This window comes from Apodemus sylvaticus, chromosome 10 (genome assembly GCF_947179515.1).
Source record: "Apodemus sylvaticus chromosome 10, mApoSyl1.1, whole genome shotgun sequence".
NCBI lineage: Eukaryota > Metazoa > Chordata > Mammalia > Rodentia > Muridae > Apodemus > Apodemus sylvaticus.
Window position 1 is genome coordinate 17752160 of NC_067481.1, and position 21314 is coordinate 17773473.

Sequence of the window (21314 nt, forward strand, 5' to 3'; positions counted from 1 at the left end):
TTAATCTTTTCTCATCCTCTTCAAGTATAGCATCTCATATTATTATTAAGTCCCTGGATTAAATTTGATTAATGAGGATCAATGAGATACACTTCCTGCTCTAAAGCAGCTTACTGTCTAGTAAAAACTAACCAAGGCTTACAGGCAAAATTTACGTGCTAAGTTTTAAAAGTGTCTCTGTCATTAAAACAACTATAACAAAATGAAAATTGAACTAAATTAACATAATCTAAAGGCATGCTACATTACAGCATTTGCTTAGGCTGCACAAAGCCCAAGGTTTGATACCCCTGTACTGTCTTACCTCTATGAAAGCAAAATTAAACAGCTATAAAAACATTATTAGGGCTTGAGAGATGGCTCAGCAGTTAGGAACCCTCGTTGTTCTTACAGAGGTCCCAGTGCTTGTTTGCAACACTCACACTTGGTGGCTCACAACTCCTGTAACTTCAGATCAGGGAATGCAACGCCCTCTTCTGGCCTCTGCAGACACTGCACAAGCAGTGCACTGTTAATACATGCTGGCAAAACACCCATACACACAAAGTAAAAATAAAGGAAAAAAACAAACATTAATAAGGATCTGTGAGACAGTTTGATGAATTAAGGCACTTGCTGTGCTGGCATGGTGACCTGAATTAGATCCCCCAAGGCCACATATAAGAAAACGGACTCCCCAGAACTGTACATACATATCCTACATATATGAAAACTGACTTCTCAAAACACACACACACACACACACACACACACACACACACACACACACGCACGCGCAGCAACTGGACAGACCACGTGGGTGCTGGGAACTGAACCTGAGGTACTCCAGAAGAGCAGCCAGTACTCTAACTGCTAAACTATCTCTTCAGTCCCTTCATATTTACACCTTCCTATGAATCTATAATTATTTTGAAATGAAGTTTATAGTCTTTATGTATTGAAACCCTAGTCAATCCTCATTCACACCTCTGAATGTACTTAGCCACAGGAAGTTTTCAAAATAATTAAATTTGAAAATTTGAAATTATATTTGTGGGGGAGGGCACTTGTGCATGTGTGATAGAGAAAGACAGAGACAGAGCAAGGCTGCACCTTTGGAGCTCAGACAACTTAGTCCTTCTATGGAGCTCAGACACTTTGGAGCTCAGACAACTTAGTTCTCTGTCCTACTATGTGGATCCCAAGGATAAAACTCAGGGTTCAGTATCAAATGCCAGTCCTCACTGAGCTACCTAAATCATATTTGGGTTACATTTAAATGGGGTCATTAGAATGGGCCTAATGCAACTAGACTAGTGTCTCAGGACACTGAAAGGAAGAGGGAAGGCAGGCATATGTGTGTGGAACCCACAGAAAGGCACAACAAGAAGGCAGTTTCCTACAACCCAAGGAGGGCGAATGCAGAAGCCACAAACCTACCAGTGCCTTGTTCCTGACTTCAAGCCTCCAAAATCGTAAGACAGTGTTTCTATTACTTAAGCCACAGTCTGTATTGTTATGATACCTTTATAAAACTAATATATAACCTTGTGAAGTAGCTGCTACTATCTGTTCTTATGGATAAAGGGAGCGAAGGGATTTTAAGAGTTACTAACCCACCTCAGATCACACAGCTTTTACTAAGGTCTGGAATAAGGAGACCTGGTTCAAAACCTGTATTTCTAACCATTAAGCTTGGTTCACATGCTGCTACAACAGCTAAGACTAGGGAATGCAATGATCTAGTGAGTGCTGGGCTCTGCTTCACCTATGGTACTCTGGGCTAGGTGAGTATACCATGTGAAGGGCCAAGCTCACTGTGGGCAGTACCACCCAGTGCCAGGCTGGTGGTCCTGGATGCTGGAAGGAAGCAGGCTGAGCAAGCCAGTAAGTAACATCCCTCCATGGCCTCTGCATCAGCTCCTCTCTCCAGGTTCCTCTTGAGTTTTTGCCCTGAATTCCCTGGATAATGGACAAGTGATGAGATGAAATAGACCCTTCTTCTTCAAGTTATTTTCATGGTGTTTTATCAGAGCAATAGAAACCTTAACTAGGTGCTAGAGAGATGGCTCAGAGCACTGACTGCTCTTCTGAAGGTCCTGAGTTCAAATCCCAGGAACCACATGGTGGCTCACAACCATCTGTAACAAGATCTGACGCCCTCTTCTGGAGTGTCTGAAGACAGCTACAGTGTACTTACATATAATAAGAAGTAAATAAATCTTAAAAAAAAAAAAAAAAGAAAGAAAGAAACCTTAACTAAGACGGTCTACCTATCAAGTCTTTGTATATTTTTTAAGATGTTTTAATTATTTATTTGTGAGAGTATACGCCTTGTTAGTTGCAGGTACTCACAGAAGTCAAAAGAGGGCATTGGCACAATTCCCCTCAAGCTGGAGTTATAAGCAGTTGTGTGTAAGACACACAATCTGAGTGCTGGGATGGAGATCTGGTCTTTTGAAAGAGAAGCAATCACTCTAACAGCTGATAAAACTCCAGCATTGTCAGGTCTTTTTATAAGAGAATCTAATTATACTCATACATAAAGGAGGCCTCTTAGTACTTACTTATAAAACACAGGATTTATTAATTTTATTACTATTACCACTACTACTACCACTATTACCACTACTACTACCGACCGAGTTTCACTATGACAGCGTAGGTCTGACATTAAATTCTAGACCTTCAGGCCTCAGCATGGGCTGAGGTCAAAAGATATTTAATACCATACCTAGCTTCTCAATTACCTTTTTGTTTAAAACAAAACAAAACAGGGTTTCTCTGTATAGCAGTCCTGAACTCACTCCATAGACCAGGCTGACCTTGAACTTACACAGAGTGCCACCACATCTGGCTCTCAATTACCTTTTAAAGGCTTTAGTTCTTTGGTTTTTGGGTTTTTATTCATTCATTCATTCATTCATTCATTCATTCATTCATTTATTTTGTTTACTCTTAAATTGTTTGGGGTACAAGCACTGGAAAGATGGCTCAGCTTTATTAGGAGCACAAACTGCTCCTGCAGAGGACCAGCAGTTGGTTCTAACACTCACTGCAGATGGCTCACAACCACTTGTCAACTCCAGCTCCAGGGGATTCTGATACCCTCTCTTTACTTCCAAGGATACCTGCATTCACATGCATATATCAACACAAACACATAGACACACATAATTAAAAATAAAACTAATTGACATCTGAATTCTTCTATAAACACATTTATTTTGTGTTATTCGCAGGTGTAGGTGTTCTGTGTAACACTAACACAGAAGAAGGTCAGAGGGCAACCGCCCCACCCTGGATGTGAAATCCAGGCTTGACAGCAAGAGCCCATGCTCTGTACTTTAGGACAGGGTCTGGCTGTAAACGGGGTTATGCATACTTATTTTCTATTTCATTTATATCAACTTTTATCTTTTGCTTGTTTTTTGTTGTTGTTTTGTTTTTGAGATGACATCTCAAAATGTAACCCTGCCTGATCTAGAACTGACTGTGTCGGCCGGGCTGCCCTCAAGCTCAGCTGCCTGCTCCAGCTCCTGAGTGTGTGCCGCTGTCCTCAACCCCACCTGTGTCTGTCTGGACCGTCCTAGTCCCAGCTTAGGCAATCTTGGATCACTGACTTTAGACCTTTCTTTAGAAGCTGTAAAATTTCCTCTACAGCAGTGTGAGCCATAGTTAAATTTTGACACATTATCTTTTTGTTGTCATTCAGTTCTATTCCCTTTGACCCAAAGGTTATTTGCAATATGTCAATTCATTTCCAAATACTTAAAAAAATTTTTTCAATTCTGATTTAATTATTTTGTTGTTGTACAAATAGTTGCTACATTCAGTACTGCTTGCTCTATTTTCTGGCTGGATAAGTTGATTTTTTTTTCTTTCTTTTTTTCTTTTCTTCTAGGTAGGATTTCATTCTGTAGCTCAGGTTGATCTGGAATTCACAGCAATTCTCCTTCCTCATATGTTAATGGGATTAAAGGCATGAGCGACCAAACCCAGCTACTGCTTTGGCTTTCAGAATAAAACGTATTTTATTGCTTCAATAACATTTCTGTGTCCTAGAGTCTACTTTTGCTAATACAAATATAGCCACCTGAGCATTTATAGAATATCTTTGTATAACAACTTTTCTAACCATTTATGTTTACATTGAAATTTAATGTTGGAAATTGTGGTACATGTCTTGGAAAGCTGAAGTGAAATTTTTGAAAATTTTAAGTTTGAGGCCAGCCTGAGCTACATAGAAAAACACTGTCTTAAAAATAACATAAAACAAATTTATAATAAAATGTATTGGTTAAAACAGAGTGGATTTCCTATAAACAACCTGCAGTTGCAGCTGCTTAGGGTCTGACAGGGTTTGTTTATTTTAAAGATGTACTTATTTTATGTGAGTACATTGTCACTGTCTTCAGACACACCAGAAGAAGGCATCATATCCACTACAGATGGTTGTGAGCCACCATGTGTGAGCTGGGGATTGACCTCTGGAAGAGCAGCCAGTGCTCTTTAACTGCTGAGCCATTACTCCAACCCCTAGTCTGACAGTTTTGGTTCTTTTGGTTTTTGTTTATTTTTTAAAACAGGATTTTATGTGGCCTAGGCTGGCCTCAAAACCGACAATCCTTCTATCTAAGCTTCCCAAATGCTAGAAACACAGAGGAGTTCCACCCCTGTCTTGTTTTGGAGACAGGGTCTCAGGTAGCCCAGGCTGGTCTAGAACTCCCTACATATCTGAAGATGAGTTTCTATTTCTGAAGCCCCTGCAACCATGCCCAGGTTTTGTGGTGCTGGGAATGCATTCTAGATAGGAACTCTACAAACTGAATAAAATCTCCAGTCTCTCCTACCACACTGTCTTTTTATTTTATCCTTTTAAATTTTATGTGTATGAATACTTTGAATGCATAAATGTCCATGTACTATATGCATGCCCAGTGCCCTACGAGTCCAGAAGAGAGCACTGGATCTCTTGGAACTGGAGTTACAACTGTTAGGTGCTTGGACTTGAACCAAGGTCCTCTATAAGAACAGCAAGTACTCACTGCCACTGTTACGGCCATCTCTCCAGCTCCCTGACAGTGGCACTGTCTCTTAGATGTGTAGTATAACTATTTCCTCTGGGCTCGTCATGACCTCTGCTAACACAAAACACAGTAGATATGGTCACACTTGCATCTTAACAGAAATCTGACAGAATCAAAGATGAGTCAGGGTACCAATTCCATGGGCTGGCATCTTTCTTCACACGGCACGAGGTAACAAGGTCTACCAGGAGAGCAAGCATGTTCTGAAAATGACCTAAGAACTAGAGAAAATACTGCAACCTCTGAAACAGTTCACTGTAAGAAAGCTATGGCAGCAGCCGTGTGACCCCTGCTATTAGTAATCAGATACAGAGGGAACTGAGGCTGAGTTGAATACCTAGAACAGCAATTCTCAACCTGTGGGTTGCAACACCTTTGGCAAACTGCTATCTCCAAAAATATTTACATTATGATTCATGACAGTAGCAAAATTACAGTTATGAAGTAGCAATGAAATTGATGTTATGGTTGGGAGGGTCACCACAACATGAAGGACTGTATTTAAAGAGTCACAGCCTTAGGAAGGTTGAGAGCTACTGGGCTAGAAGGAACTTGCCTGTGTAAGGGAAGAATGACAATGACAAACAGACATGTGGCAAGTTTTTTTCCATCTCAGGCTCTGATTTGGAAAGAAAAGTGACTAGCAGAAAAGAGGAAATGGAGGCTTAGGAATGTTTTTCCTAGATTTTAACAAACTTCTATGTATGTGTGTACACCTGCATGACCACGTGTTCACCATGTACAGGAGCTCATTGAGACTAAAAGAGAAGATGGATCCTCCAGCACTAGAGTTACAGGGAGTTGCCATGTGGGCTCTGGCTCCTCTGTAACAACAGTCAGCACTTTTAACCAATGAACTAGCTATCTCTCTAATCCTGGGCTTGCCATTTTTATGAAGTACAAGAAAAATCAGACAAGGAACTTTTCCAGGTCACCCAATAGTCAAAGAGTCAAAGTCTGTGTCAACAGTAGGTTGGGGAGAGGGGAACATTTGTATACAGCCAGAGTGCAGTCAGATTCCAGAAAGCTAAGAAAAACTGAGCAGTTCATGTAAGAGGTGAACGACAACAGACTGCAGGATAGTGTTATAAATCTCCACTACCCATGCTGTGAAAAGACTTTGACCCAGCGGTAGGATCTATCCCAGCTACTCCCTGGACAACGTGGTCAAGGCCAAGACTGACTTCCTCACATAGGGGATCCTATGCTAAAATACAGATTTGTACAGATCATGGTGGCACATGCCTTTAATCCCAGCACTTGGAAAGCAGAAGCAGGAGGATAACCATGAGTTAAGAGGCCAGCCTATTCTTATACAGTGAGTTCTAGGCCAGCTGAGGTCTTGTCTCAAAAAACAAGCAAACAAAAAACTAGATCTGTTGGTTTCATATTAATGTGAGAAAACACTTGGACCTTAGTGACCAGGACACACTTAGCTCCAAGACAACCTACCTAGAGAGACCCTGTTTCAAAAAACAACCCCCCCCCCACACACAAATACAAACAAGTATACTAGGTGCAGCTGTACCTTCTGCCTGGACTCCCTTTGTGTACCGTTATTGGAAAGCTCCATCTAAGGATGTAAACTGTAAGCAGACTTGGGTGGCTGGGTGAAATGGGACCCTGCAGAAGCAACACTTATTCAAGTCCTTTCAACAGCCAAGTGTGTAGTAGTGGCCCATACCCATACTGCTGTAACTTAAACTGCCTTTGTGACAGAACTGGCACTAGTTATAGGATCCTTCTGGGACACACTTCCTGCAGTTTCACAGAATCTAGAAGTCAATGAAAGGCTTTCTTCTCAATTTAGTGGTATTAACTTTGCCTGTAGGTAAGGTTCTCATTACTAGTAGCTCAGTGCTTTCTTCCTACATCCAGCCATCTACTTTTAGCTATGACTTTGCTTTCCACAAATTTAGTTACTTTTGTTCAACTATGGTCTGAAAATACTAAGTGGAAAAGTCTAAAATTAATTCTTCAGTTTTAAATTGCATGTTGTTGTGAGCAACTATGGGAGCCAGTCTTGCCTCACATGGGAACAGCCCCATGTCCTGGTGGTGAGCAGTCAGACTGCTGACAAGCCTGAAGTGCTTCTGCTTGTCACTCAGTTTACTTACAGCCTCTAAATCCGAGTAGTGATGCTGGCAACCGGGGTATGACGAAGAGAAGCTGTAAAGCGTCTTGTTTAAGTTAAAGGGTAAAAGTTCTTAATACTGAAAGGAAAAACAAAAACTTGTATGCTGAATTTGCTATATTTGTATGTTGAGGTTGCCCAGGATGAGTCTTTTATGAAGGTATGAAAAAGGTAAAATAAAAAAATTATTATTTTTTTACTTTCACACCTGAACTACAATAACTTTCAGCCAGTGATAGTTCTTTACACTGGTGTGCCTATGTATAGGAAAACATTGTGTATGCTTATGAACATAAAGTTTATCACTGTCTGAGGTCTCAGGCATCCACTAGGGACATGTGTCCCTGTGGGTAAGGTAGGACTTCTGTAGACTAATTTTCTAGGATGCTATCTTTATTGTTTAACAATGGGTCAACTAGATCTGTTATACAGTTCACTCTTGGGTTTCAAGTGTCGTTTCTCGCAGTTATTCCTACTGTGGAATACTCATGAGGTAAGAATGAATTCTGAGCCAGCTATAGTAGTAGTCCATGCCTTCAATTTCAGTCCTTGGGTGACATATGTAGGTGGATCTCTGTTAATCTGAAGCCAAAGTTTGGTTTATACTGAGAGTTCCAAGCCAGCCAAGGCTACACAAGAAAAGAATGAATTTTGCTAGTCTATAAAATTTTAGACAGCTACAGATACTGCAGCCTCTCCAGAAGCCTGAAGAAGACTAAAAGCCCACGGTGTAAACTATGTGAGACAAATGAAGTGCACCAAGTTATCAGGGTGAGGATGAGAGCACTGACTGCCGGGCCATCCTGCTGGCCCCCAGAGCGTGTTTTACATTTTTTATTTTAGCAATCTTCTTAGGGCTAAGGATATAACTCAATAGTTTTCATTCCCAGAACTGCAATAAAGAACTAAAGAAGGGCTAGAGCAGCATTTCTCAACCTGTGGGCTGCGACCCCTTTGGGGTCAAATGACTCTTTTCACATGGTCATCTAAGACCATGGGAAAGAGATGTTTATATTACGATTCCAAAAACTAGCAAAATTACAGTTCTGAAGTAGCATCAAAATTAATGTTATGGTTGGGGGGTCACCACAACATGAGGTGCTGTATAAAGAAAGAGTCCCAGCATCAGGAACTTGAGAATCTCTGGGCTTGAGTGGCTCACAGGTTAAATCACTTAAGTATATGAGCCAGAGACACATGCGCTACCCCACGTAAATCCGAGCAAGCAAGGCACTCCAACTCAATTATCCTCCTGGCTCTCTCAGACACTGAGAGACAAAAGTCTTTGAGGCTGGGCATGATGGCGCACGCCTGTAATCCCAGCACTTGGGAGGCAGAGGCAGGTGGATTTCTGAGTTTGAGGCCAGCCTGGTGTACAGAGTGAGTTCCAGGACAGCCAGGGCTACACAGAGAAACCCTGTCTCGAAAAAAAGTCTTTGAGGCTAGAGAAACCAGCTTAAAGGTTAAGAGCACATATGACTCTTATAGAGGAACAGGTTGAGTTCCCTACACCCATGTCAGGCATGCCTACAACACCCGTGGGCACCTGCATGTGTGCACGTGCACACGCATGCACGCATGCACACATACTATTTTTTAACTAAAGAAAAAATGGATACTGGTTTTCTACCTACAATGAGTGCTGTACAGCCTGGTTTTGAGATAGGATCTGTCTTTTCAAGGCCCTAGGTCAGCCTAAAAGAGGACAAAGTTGTCACCAGCAGCGTTTGACAAAATGCATATTGCAATTTCTATGAGAATCAGTAATAAGAGTAGAAAGGGTAGAAGACTTCCAAAGTAGAAGGGGCATGAGAGCCTCTAAGCAAAAGTACTGTCATATGTGCATTTTCAGAATGTATACTTATGATCTCCAATGTTGCTCAGAAAGAAATCTTCAACACTTCCACCTTTGATTTTAACTAAGTGATTGAAAATCCTACTTTGAATTTTATGCTATAAATAATGGCAACTTGAGCTAGGTGGTGGTGGGGCACCTCTTTAATCCCAGCATTTGGGAATCGGAGGCAGGAGGCTCTCAGTGAATTCAAGGCCATCCTGGTCAAAAGAGTGATTTCCAGCAGGACAATCAGGGTTACACAAAGAAACCCTGTCTGGAAAAAAAGGGGGTGGTGTAGAGGGAGAGATAGCTCCTCAGTTAAGAGCAGTGTTGCTCTCGCAGGACCCACGTTCAGTTCCTAGCACCCATGTGCTGCTCACAATCATCCATACCGCCAGGCCCAGGGAACCTGATGCCTTCTGACCTGAGGCACCAAGTGTGGACAGGGTTCACAGACAAGCAAGCAAACACTAATACACAATAAATTTAAAATATAAATTAATTTTTTAAAAAGGGAAGAAGAGATAGGGTAAAGAACTCAGGAGGAGAGACCAGAAAGGGAAAAACTTTTGGAATGTAGATAAATAAAATAATTTAATTAAAAAAAAAAAGTAGCAAAGAAAAAAGTTCTTCAAATGCTGAGAATTTATTATAGTTTGGATCAAAAAAATTTCCCCAAACCATGTGTTAAAGGCCTGGTACCCAATTCAGCCATGTTCAGAGGTGGGGCTTCGGAGAGTTCTGACATCATTTATAGATGAGAGTTCTTTTTTTAGTGTATTGTATTTACTTATTTGTGTGTGTGCGTGCTCACACGCACACACATGTGTGCACTTGAGTGCAGTTGCACACATGAGCACTGGTGGGCATGTGGAGATCAGACCTATGGGAACTGGCTCGCTCCTCCCACCATCTGGGTTCAGTCCATCATACTTGGTGGCAAGCACCTTTACCCACTGGGTCACTCACAGGCAGGCCCCTGGGTGGAGGTTTTAATCTCTGATGGTTTCTTAACTTGCAGGCTCTTGGGAGGTGACAGAAAAATAGGGTGCTTAGGTGAAGGGAGCAGGTTTATGTTATTATGCCTCTTGGGGACTATACCTTGTCCCCGACCCTCCCTTGCTCTGCATCAAGCCCTCTCTACCATGATGTTCTGTCTGTCACACTATAAGCCAAGAAACAAGAGCCAAGCAGTCACAGACTAAAACCGTGAACAGAAATAACTGTTTCTTTCCTCAAGTCAATTTTTATAGGTATTCTGCCACAACAATGGGAAACTAACACAATTAAAGCCAGGGCTTACACATGACAGACAAGTATTCTACCACTGAGCTATATTCTCGGCCTTAAATACGCACTCTTTCTTTTCTTTGAGACAAGGTCCAGTCTTTTTGTTTGTTTTTGTTTTTTGCTCTGTAGCCAAGAATAACCTAAAATTTCTGATTCTCCACCTCTGGCTAGGATGACAAACCTATATTACCTTGTCTGGTTTATGAGGGTGCTGAAGGTTGAACCTAGAGCCTCATGAATGGTAGGCAATAGGCAAGAAGTCTACCAATTCAGCTACATTTCAAGCTCCTTAAAATGTACAATCTTGCCGGGCAGTGGTAGTGCATGCCTTTAATCCCAGCACTTGGGAGGCAGAGGCAGGCGGATTTCTGAATTTGAGGCCAGCCTGGTCTACAGAGTGAGTTCCAGGATAGCCAGGGCTACACAGAGAAATCCTGTCTGGAAAAAACAAAAACAAACAAAAAAAGTACAGTCTTTGTCACTTTTTTAGGTATGCCTTTTTAGTTATAGATACATGTGTGTACATTTTATAAATGTAATCTTATAAAAACCACACCCATAATATATCTACAATTTCCAGTTTCAATTTCTTTAAAAGTGAAATAAAAACTTAAAAGATACCTGCCAAAGACCCAATATTCTTCCATATAGCAAAAAAAAAAAAAAAAAAAAAAAAAAAAAAAAGGTGCAGTGGGAGAGGAAAATGAATAGGAACAAAGTGTAATAGCATACCTGTAGAAAACTGCTATAATTACACTCATCACTCTGTAAGTCAACTTTTGTATGTATGCATGTACATACCTCCTTATGGACACCTTAATTTAGTCTTTCTAGGGCAATTAAACTAGTTTTCAAAGAAATAAAAATTCTTTCATTTTGCAATCATTTCATTGTTTATACAAGTTGATATTTTGTAACTACAAAGCACATTATAATAAAGTGGCCCTTAGCTAGTCTATAACTCAATCTGTTGGAATGACAGTGTTGACAATGCAGCTTGCAAAAAGAGAATGGAAAGTGTTTGTTAACTCAATGACTTAAGTACAGATTTGCTAAACAACATCTGTTATAAAAGATATAAGTTAACCTCTGTTATATAACTAAGGGGCCAGGGGCCAGGGAAATAGATCAGAAAGTAAAGGTACTTGGCCCCAAAACTAATGACCTCAATTCAATCCTGCAATCTATGTGGTAGATGGAGAGAACCAATTCCCACAAGTTGTCCTCTCATCTCCACAGGTGTGAAACGCACCAGCACCAACCGCCACAGAAATAAAACTTATAAAAAAAATTCAAGTATATCCAACTAGGTGTAAGCAATAACACAAGCAAGGCTGGGATTCCACCTCCCATCCCCCAAATCACTGACAACACACACTTAAACTGCTGCAGAGGAGCGGAGTAAAGAATAAACTGTAACAAGTCTTGATCAAAAATAAGACAGTTTTACATTATGAAAAGTAGATTATCTAGTTCTAACAGAGATCCTGAACCAGAGTGATAGCTTTAATCCCAGTACTCAAGAGGGTGGAGAAATGGCTCAGCAATTAAGAGCACTGACTGCAGACAGGCAGTGGTGGTGCACACTTGGGAGGCAGAGGCAAGCGGATTTCTGAGTTCAAGGCCAGCGTGGTCTATAGAGTGAGTTCCAAGACAGCCAGGGCTATACAGAGAAACCCTGTCTTGAAAAAACCAAAAAATAAAAAAAATAAAAAAAGAGCACTGACTGCTCTTCCAGATGTCCTGAGTTCAATTCCCAGCAACCACACAACCATCTGTAACGAGATCCGATGCCCTCTTCTGGTGTGTCAGAAGACAGTGACAGTGTACTCATATACACAAAATAAATCTTTAAAAAAAAAGAGGTAGTGACAAGTGGATCTCTATGAATTCCAGGCCAGCTGGTCAGCTTGGTCTATGTAGTGAGTTCCAAGACAGCCAGGGCTATCTGAAACCCGGTCTCAAACTACACACAGAAAGAGATCTTGGACTGGAGAGATGGGCTGCAGTACTCTTCAGAGGACCTAAGTTCAATTCCCACTATCCACGTGGCAGTTCACAACAGTTCAGGGATCCAACACCCTTTTTCTGGCTTCTGTGAGTGCTACACATGTGATATACAGATATATACGCAGACAAAACGCATATATGAAGACAAATAAAGCTTAGGGAAAAATATATAATAAAAAAACATAGCTGGATACTGGTGGTACATGCCTTTACTCCCAATACTCAAGAGGCAGCCTTGAACACAGTGAGTTCCATGACAGTAGGAAAACATAGAGAAATCCTGCCTGGAAAAACCAAGCAACCAAACAGCTAGCTTAAATATTAGGTGACAAATAAAGTTCCCAATTTAACCTTATCACCTCGAGACTTGTAAATGGATGTTTCCAGGTCTTCATAAAAAGGGGCAGTCATTGTAGAAGAGTGCACACCACAGGCTTCGTGGTGTGCATGATGATTCTTTTCCCTATTACCAACTCAAAATGACAGAAAACATTTTAAACCTTTTAAACAAAAACTACATAAATCATCCCAAACCCTAAGCCAATTAATTCTGGTTTATGACTGCTAAATAAACCTAATAATATAGAGAAAATTAATGTATTAGTGTACTGTGCAAGAACGAAAAAATTGTGAAATTAAAAGCCAAAATACACATAAGCACTTGAAATATAAGTAATAAATACGGTGGTTTGGCTATTTTGTTTTCACCAAAGTTTTGTGAGTTATATTGAATTTTCAGTGTGAAAAAGCAGAAGCAATATGAGAGAAGACCTACAATAACCAGAACGTTCAAAGACTTCAACTACTTCTAGCACTCTTGTCCATTTGGAAAGAGTCCACAATGGCTCTGACTGCCCTCCTACTATGGGCATCAGAAAGTGTCCCAAGCACTTAGAAAACCTCAGGAAATCGCACAGATCTCACTAGATGGCACCATCACAGGCAAGTCACTGTGCTCTCTCTGGAGCAGTAAAGGTGGAAACCTATCTTCACCTTAACAAACTGAAAGCTGTAAACAGTGCCATCCTTACGGGGAAAACATGATACAACAAATCAAGGAAAGCCAGAAAAAGGAGTCTCACCAAAAGCGTCCTTTTTACCCACTACCACAGTGCCCACTTTTCAATCATGGCCTATGAGATACAATGTCTAGCCCTGACAGAAAGAGAAAGATTTAAAAAGAAAAAAAAAAAAGATATATTTGCTGGATATGGCAGGGGCAAGAGCATCAAGGTCATCCTAACTACATAGTAGGTTTGAAGCCATCCTCAACTGCGTAAGACTGTCTCAAAACAAATGTTGTATAAAAAAGAGTAGCTTAGTAGAGAGGTGATGGCACATGACTTTAATACCAGTGCCTGGGAGGCTAGAGGCAGGAGGATCTCTATGAGTTCGACCACAGCGTGATCTACAGAGTGAGTTCTAGGACAGCCAGGCTCAAAAAATAAAAACAAAACAAAACTTCCTTTCCTTTACCTGTCTCTGCAATAATGCAGCAACTTTTCTTTTGACTCTCTTTGCTACAGAAATCAATTTTCTTCAGATCTCTAAATAATGCATTTATTGAAATAAATATACTTACCATGACAGACATGTCAAAATGCATAATTAAGGGCATAAAAACAACTTAGAATTTTGAACTTTCTAACAGACAGTATTAAAGTTTTTTGAGGTTCTAGGTTTTTTTTTTTTTTTTTTTTTTTTTAGAGACAGGGTCTTGTCCTTGGTCCAGGCTGACCTCTAACTTATGATCTTACCACCTCAGCTTCCCAAGTGCACACTGAAATTTCCCCACAACTTAGTTTCATGATCTTGGGTCTCAGTAGGAAAATGAAACTGTCATTCATTGCCATCACTTGGACCTGTTTCACTTTGATAGAGCCGTTCTGCAGCGACATACAAAGAAAAGAAGCCATCCTACAAAGATTAGTAAAATGGACACACAGAGCCCTTAATCCCAGCACTCAGGAGGCAGAGGCAAGCAGATCTATGAGTTCGAGGCCATCTTACAGAGTGAGTTCTAGGACAGCCAGGGCTACAAAAAGAAACCCAGTCTCAAACAAACAAACAAGATTAGGGAAGTGAACTATAAGCACTTTGAATATAAAATTTCTTAGTAGGAAGCTATGTGAATAAATTTAATTATGAATCTTATCTGGACACACCGTTAATCCCAGCACTTTGAGAGACACAAGAGGTCCATGAGTTTGAAACTAGCCTCGCTGGGCAGTGGTGGCGCACGCCTGTAATCCCAGCACTCTGGGAGGCAGAGGCAGGCGGATTTCTGAGTTCAAGGCCAGCCTGGTCTACAGACTGAGTTCCAGGACAGCCAGGGCTACACAGAGAAACCCTGTCTCGGGGAAAAAAAACAAAACAAACAAACAAACAAAAAAAAAAAAACAAAAAGAAAAGAAAAAGAAACTATCCTCAATTAAGTTCCAGGCCAGTCTAGGCTGCATAATAAGATCCTGTCTCCAGAATAAATTAATTAAAGGCATGAGTTTTATGCAGAATTGCTAAGGGAAAAGAAACAACAGCGTATTCCCCAATACTCAATATGCTAAGGTGGGAAGGTCACTAGTTCAAGGTCTGCCTGGGCTATAGAGCAAGTTCAAAGCTATCCTGGACAACTCTGAAAGACTCTATCTTAATAAAAAAATGAAAACAAAAAATTCAGAAGTGCTGGATGGGTGTAGTGACACATTGTAATCCTAGCCCCTGAGTAGTAGGGCTACAAAGTTAGACCATCTTAAAAAACAAAAACAACAACCAAAAACCCAAAGGACTAGACATATAGTTCAACGGTCAGGTGCTTGCCTAGCAGGTACAGGCCCTGGGTTTGAACCTTTACACCACAAACATCAGTCAGTCAGTCAATGGTTACAAACAAGAGCTAGTATAGTCACTCACCAATGACCCCAGCACCTAGGAAACTGTGATGGGAAGATCAGGAGGAGTTCTAGGCCAGGCAAAAGAATGTGTCATCATTGGATCAGATATCGACTTAATATTCAAATGGCACAGCATACTTCTTTCAAAGAATTCAAAACATTCAAAGGCTACATCCTTTGAACAAATAATTTATGTCTACTTGTTTATCTTCAGTATGTAATGATCAGAGGTACAGTGGCTCTAAAGTGTCACCAAAAGTCAGTTACTACAATAGCTGAAGAAATAAAGCATTCGTGCACATAATGTACAGCTGGGTAAGGTGGTGGATAAGCCTGAGAAAGAACAATCACAAATCACAGACCAGCCTAGGATACATATCTTAACAAAACAAAAATTAAAGAACTTCCAAAGCTCAATACTGAGGTATTATCAACAATACATATACAATGCCCAGTATGCTGTATGCCCAGTATGTACTTTTTGAATAAATAAAAACTACAAAGTTATTCCAGCTTACTAAAATTGTGTGATCCGTCAAAGAAGCTAGGTTTTCCAAGCACAAACCTAACATACTCCTCCTTGAAGAAACAACTAGCCAGAGCATGAAACAGGAATATATCATATTCCTGTTAGATACAGCGTTTTTTGAAAAAGTCAGGAATCCATTACATACATTACAGATCAAAACGCTCAAGTAATATGACAACTGTGGATCACTGGGCAAAGCTTTTAAATAAACATTGACAAACATAAACAATGTCTGAAACCGTCCTGTGACAACAGAGTAAACGGGCAGGTACAGAAAGACCCGGAAAGCCAGGATAGTGTTATCTGATTAATATCCCACCTGCCCAAAAATTAAAGAACTACCAAAGCTCAATCCCGAGGTAGTATCAACAACACATATACAATGCCCAGTATGCTGTAGGTACTATGTACTTTTCAATAAATAAAATATGGGCTTGATTTCAGGTTACACTTTCACAGAATGAAAACAGTGACAAGCTAGACAGACAGTGCAGAAGGGAAGAGCACAGAGTCCTTCCAGAGGACCAGGTGCAGTTCCTAACCATGTGGCAGTTCACATCCATCTAAACCTAGTTCCAGCGCACGTGATGCCCCCTTCTGGCCTCTGCAGGCACCAAACATGCACACCAGGTGCATACATACACAAATGCAGGCAAACACTCATAAAACAAAAAATAAATTAAAAGAAGAAAAACACTAGCAGAAATTAAGGAGAGTGAAAAGGCAGTTTAGGGATACAAGCAGAGGCCTCTGCTTGCTGCAGACTAGAGAAGCAGCAGACCTCAGCAGATTCAGCAGCACTCGGCCATGGGAACACAACAGAGCCAGTGGATGAGAGTCACACAATGCCTTTCTCTTCCTGAGGGGCTGACAACTTTTAGCGGACTATGAAAGAGAATCTAGATCCACATCCTATCAGTATCCTTGTAGCAAGCCCCTCAGGAAAGCTGTGCCCTTAATAGAAGCATACTCTCCCAAACAAACTTAAACATACTGCAGGAATGACTGGCAGATTTTCAAAGTTCACATGACAAATCTCCCCTGCAACCTATCAGTCTGTTCTCTAGCACTGAAACCCTTCTGCTCAACTCCTAATGTGTTGAAGTTATCCTCTGAAATGTTCATTATCACTGAGTAACTCACCTTACTTACGCCAACTCCAGTGAACCTGGCCTCCAATAATTCCTGCCTTCGTGGGTCCAGGCTATGCAGTTCTTCCATCATTTCTACAGTAAAAGAAAGAGGGACAAGAAGCCATGAAATACTAAATGGAAGAAAAAAGCTTTGTGTATAACACAGTAATTTTGTAAACCTCAAGGAAATATACATTCAAGTGTTGTTATTTGATGTCATCAACAGTTACCTAAGATTATATAGCAGTTCAAGTTCTCATCTATGAAGGTCTTTTCTACTTTTCCTGAATTCTAACTGATCTTTATGGGGGAGGGAGGTATGGAAGTCTACCCCTGTAATAATCCTAACATTCGGGAGCAGACAGCCACAAACTTGAGTGCAGCCTGTTCTACACACAGCAAACTCCAGGCCACCCTGGGCTACATAATGAGACCCTGTCTCATTAAAAAAAAAAAAAAAAATTACAAAGCTCTGTAAAAGTTAAACAGAAGGGGTAAAACACTGGCAAACTTACAAACAGAAAACTCCTATCAGAGACCTTTCAATCTAAGTACTTTTATATATTTCTCTCCCAAACACATAAGAACTAGTTAAGCTAAAAATATGATTCATTTAATAATTTCAAGTGAATACAGAATGAATCAGAAGCTGCAAATAACTTCAAGAAACCCTACTTGTATACAGCCAGCTCCTTATAACAATTCTGTAACAATTCCTTTACAAAATCTTTTTCTGACCACTCCTTGGAGCAGTAGGTTTCTCTCCACTCTGGGTATCTGCTTTTAGCACTCCTCCCAAACAGGGAGGAGCAGGAAGACACCATTTTTAAACTCTTTCTCGACCAATTAACGTGGACACTATGAGCAAGTTTGGAAGAGAGAATTCTTGTACCATCCATCAAAAAGTTCTTCAATGTGAAAGTAGGAAAAGGGCATGCATCGTTACATAGAAATCCTTTGAACATACTATTATTCCAGAGTTACTGAAGTGATTGGCATAAATTTTTATTAAAGTTCACTAAACACACGAGTCAAACCTTCTCTGCAATCTAACAACTCCATAATCTCCAGTAACATCCCCTACACAAGTCCTAACTTTCATTTCCCTTCCTGGACTGAATGCCTGGGGCAAAGGGGAATGAAAGGGTCAGGAATTAAAGTTTCACTCACACACAAGTAAGGAATTAGGAAATTGTTAGAATGGTAGAAAGGCATCTTAAAAAAAAAAAAAAAAACAGGCCGAGAAGAAAACCGAGTTTTCCCTAAGTAGGTAAGTGGCCTTGCTGACTCGCCCTGCCCTGATCGAGGTCGGAATGGCAGAGGTTACAATGCAGTCTCTCCCCAATCGCAAGGTCTCTGGAAACATTTCCCAACCCTCCATGCCCAGGCCTAGCCAAAAAAAAACCCGAGGCCCTAGCAGTTATCCCATTTAATGTCAACTCATGATAAGAAAATGCCCACCCCATCTCTTTCCAGAGAGGCTCGACCGGGATCCTCCCAGTGGCCCCAAACCGAGAAGCAGGACCGCTGGGCCTGGTCCCGGCGCCCCTCGCCGGCTGCAAACTTTCCCTAACTCCAGGCCCACCTGTCACGGACGGAGCGAGGGACGGTTCTCGGGGGCGCCCGGGAGGCTGCCGAGGCCTCCAGCTCCCCGGAGTCGCCTCTCTCGGCAGGCCGACCGCCACACTCCCAGGCCTGGGCCTGGTCCATCTTCGGCCCGGCCCCTCAGCGACCCGCAGCCCTCGGGGAGCACCTCCCGCCTCAGCGCCCAGGAGCTGCGGCACGACGCCGGCCCGGGTCGCAGGCTCCGCGGGCCCCCGGGACGGTTAAAACCCCAAGCCCGGCGCCCTTCCACGTCCAGGGCTGAGCTTCTCACCTGCCGCCGCTGCCGCTCAGCTCTCCTCACGGGAGGGGCCCCGACCCGACCCGGCTGCCGACCGCTCCGCTCTCCCCCTGGGCAGGCCCGGGGCGGAGCCGGGGCCTCTCCTGAGCACCGCAACCCCCCGCCCAGGCAGCCGCCGCCGGCGCCGGGCTCCACGAGAGGGCGGGCGGGGGAGGGGGACCACGGAGGCCGCAGATCCCCGAGCTCGCGTACAGAGCCAGGCGGCTGACGCGGGCCCGGGCCCGGGCGGCCGCCGGGGGGCGCGGGGCCGGGCTCCTGGAGCCGGACAAAGGCCAAGGGAGGCGCAGGAGGGTCTGGGTCGGGCCGAGAAGTGGGGGCCCGCTCGGTTGGGGGCCACTCGGGTGCGGCGCAGAGGGCGGGGTGGGGGGGGGGTCGGAACCGCTAGTGCCCAGGACCCGCCTCCGGCCCCTTAATCCGGATCGGTTCGGTCCGGATTAGTAGTGATCGGTGTAAACACACTAGTGAAACCGCGTGTTTCCTCGCGAGATTTGCACGGCTGGGAGGCACGGGCGGGGGGGGGGGTGTTCCTAGGGTGGGGGGGAAGTGCCGACGGTGGGGGAGGGGACTAGAAAGGTGTTGGGGGGAGGGTCGCGGCGGCCCCGGAGCTCCGCCTCCTCCAATCAGCGGCCGCGCTGGCGGGCAGGGGTTAGCCAGGGGACCCCGCACCGGCTGCGCAGGCCGCGCCTGACAGGACTGCTGAGGGCTGAGGGCGGGCGGCTGGCGGCGCTTGCGGCCCGACCGACCGCGCTGTGAAAGGCGGTTGGTCGGCTTGGGCCGGGTAAGCGGCCGGGCCGGAGTCTCGGGAGCCGCCTGTGTGTGAGCGGAGCCGGAGGCCGACGGTTGGGCTGCACCTCAGGCCGCCGAGCCGCGTCCGAGTGGCCCGGCCGCCGCGCCTGCCTCTGATGTGCACGCATTCTGGGTGAGGAGGGAGGTCGCCCTGCCCGGCGGTGGATCGGAGGACAGAGCCCGGGCGGAGTCGGGGCAAGTCGTCACCGAGCCCGCGCCGCCCACCCGGTGCCCGCCGGTCCCCTCAGCCACCGGCACGGGAAGCCGGCCGCGCTCGCCCTCCACGTACCTGACTGGCGGGGCGTCTCCAGGGACAGAGGTGTCCTGGGATCAGAGCCTCACCCTCACCAGCACGCCCCCCTCCAGAGCGGAGGGCGCTACCCGCGGGGACTCTCTCAGAGCACCTAGGGGGAGGTTCCATCTCAACGGCGACAAAACCGGCCTCCTCGGGGTGCTCTGGGGGTCTGGGGGGAAATGCCAGAGTGGAAAAACTGGCCTGCTCTTCTCTGTCTGCTGAGGGGGTGAGCGCCTGCGGCGACAGGAGGGCGTCCTGCATGGGAGCCGGGGTCCCCACTCTGACTGCAGCGCCAAAGGAGAAAAAAGTCACCGTCTTCACCTAGTCTTGGGAGCCGAGCGAGACACTGACTTGAAACTACTCGGCTCTTGGTTTTCTTCTGATCTTCCCTTCAGACCGTGACTGAAGGACTGCAAGGGAATCACTCAAGCTTTCAAACAGCCCGCTTGAACTTTTCCAGGCGCCGGCAAGTACTCCGAAGGAGACTTCTGTTTGTATTTCTTATTTTTCCATATATTGACTGGACAGAGACCTGCCAAATGGGCAGAGGATGACAAATTCCTTTTTGTATGTTCTCCATGCTTCAGCACTCAAGCACTGTAGAAACACTCAAATCAGGAGTCGTCTTCCAGATCCCAGACTGCTTGGAAAGATTAACATTTTGAGGGGAAGAGCAAGTCAGGAGCAAAGGTTAGGGAAAGGTGGCCACGGAGGAGCCCCCAGAATGCAGTAGGTCTCAAGCATGAAAATGATGGAGAACCAAAGGATAGTGCACTGTGACTCCTCAAGTCTGCGCAGTGGGAAAACAAAAGACAGTTCTTTCTTGGTAGTGGGATCAAGAAAATAACACCCACATTCCCAACACTTGGGATTTCATGCAAGATTGCCAGCCTGGGTATCTTAAGACCAAAAGAAAGGGGGCTGGAGAGATGGCTCAGTGGTTAAGAGTTGTTCTTACAGAGATCCTGGGTTTGCTTCCCAGCACCAATGTGGGGCAGGCCACAACTACCTTTAACTCTAGCTCCAAGACATCTACACCCGTAAAGCTTTCCTGGGCACTGCATCTGAGTGCACACACAGACACATAATGAAAAATCTGAAAAGAATATGGCCTGCAACTCACTATGCAGCATGGGCTAGCCTCAACCTCTTTGTGTTCTGGGATTACAGGCATGCAGCCACTATACACAGCCTAAAAATAACTCCTTAAGTGACACTGGAGTGTCATAAATTAGTAGAGGAGACCAGAAGAGAAAGAAATGGACAGAGTTGAAACTGAGTTCTTCCAGCTGGTCCACAAACACGTTGTCTGGGCCAATTATCTAATCGTTTCAAGTTTTGCCAACCTCATCATGCTAGAGCTAGAGGATTCCCAGTGCCCTTTCTAGACGATAGGTCCCATTCTCAGTTTTTTGTTTTGATAAAAGGTCAAATGTA

The 21314-nt window shown here is 43.8% G+C and overlaps 1 protein-coding gene across 6 annotated transcripts in view; it reads right to left on the reverse strand.

Moving 5' to 3' along the window:
- Tlk2 (tousled like kinase 2) overlaps positions 1–18868 on the reverse strand; it is an 86194-nt gene extending 67326 nt beyond the window's left edge. For 4 of the 6 annotated variants that reach the window (XM_052195018.1, XM_052195017.1, XM_052195015.1 and 1 more), the window contains exons 1-2: positions 18770–18868; positions 16904–16986 (exon numbers count right to left, since the gene is read on the reverse strand). In XM_052195018.1, the coding sequence (XP_052050978.1) occupies positions 16904–16984 (81 nt within the window). In that variant the 5' untranslated portion in view covers positions 16985–16986; positions 18770–18868. Of the gene's footprint in view, positions 1–16903; positions 16987–18478; positions 18568–18769 lie in introns of those variants that run through there. The other 2 variants (XM_052195016.1, XM_052195014.1) reach the window with 2 other exon arrangements.
- Between the last annotated feature and the right edge of the window lie 2446 nt (positions 18869–21314).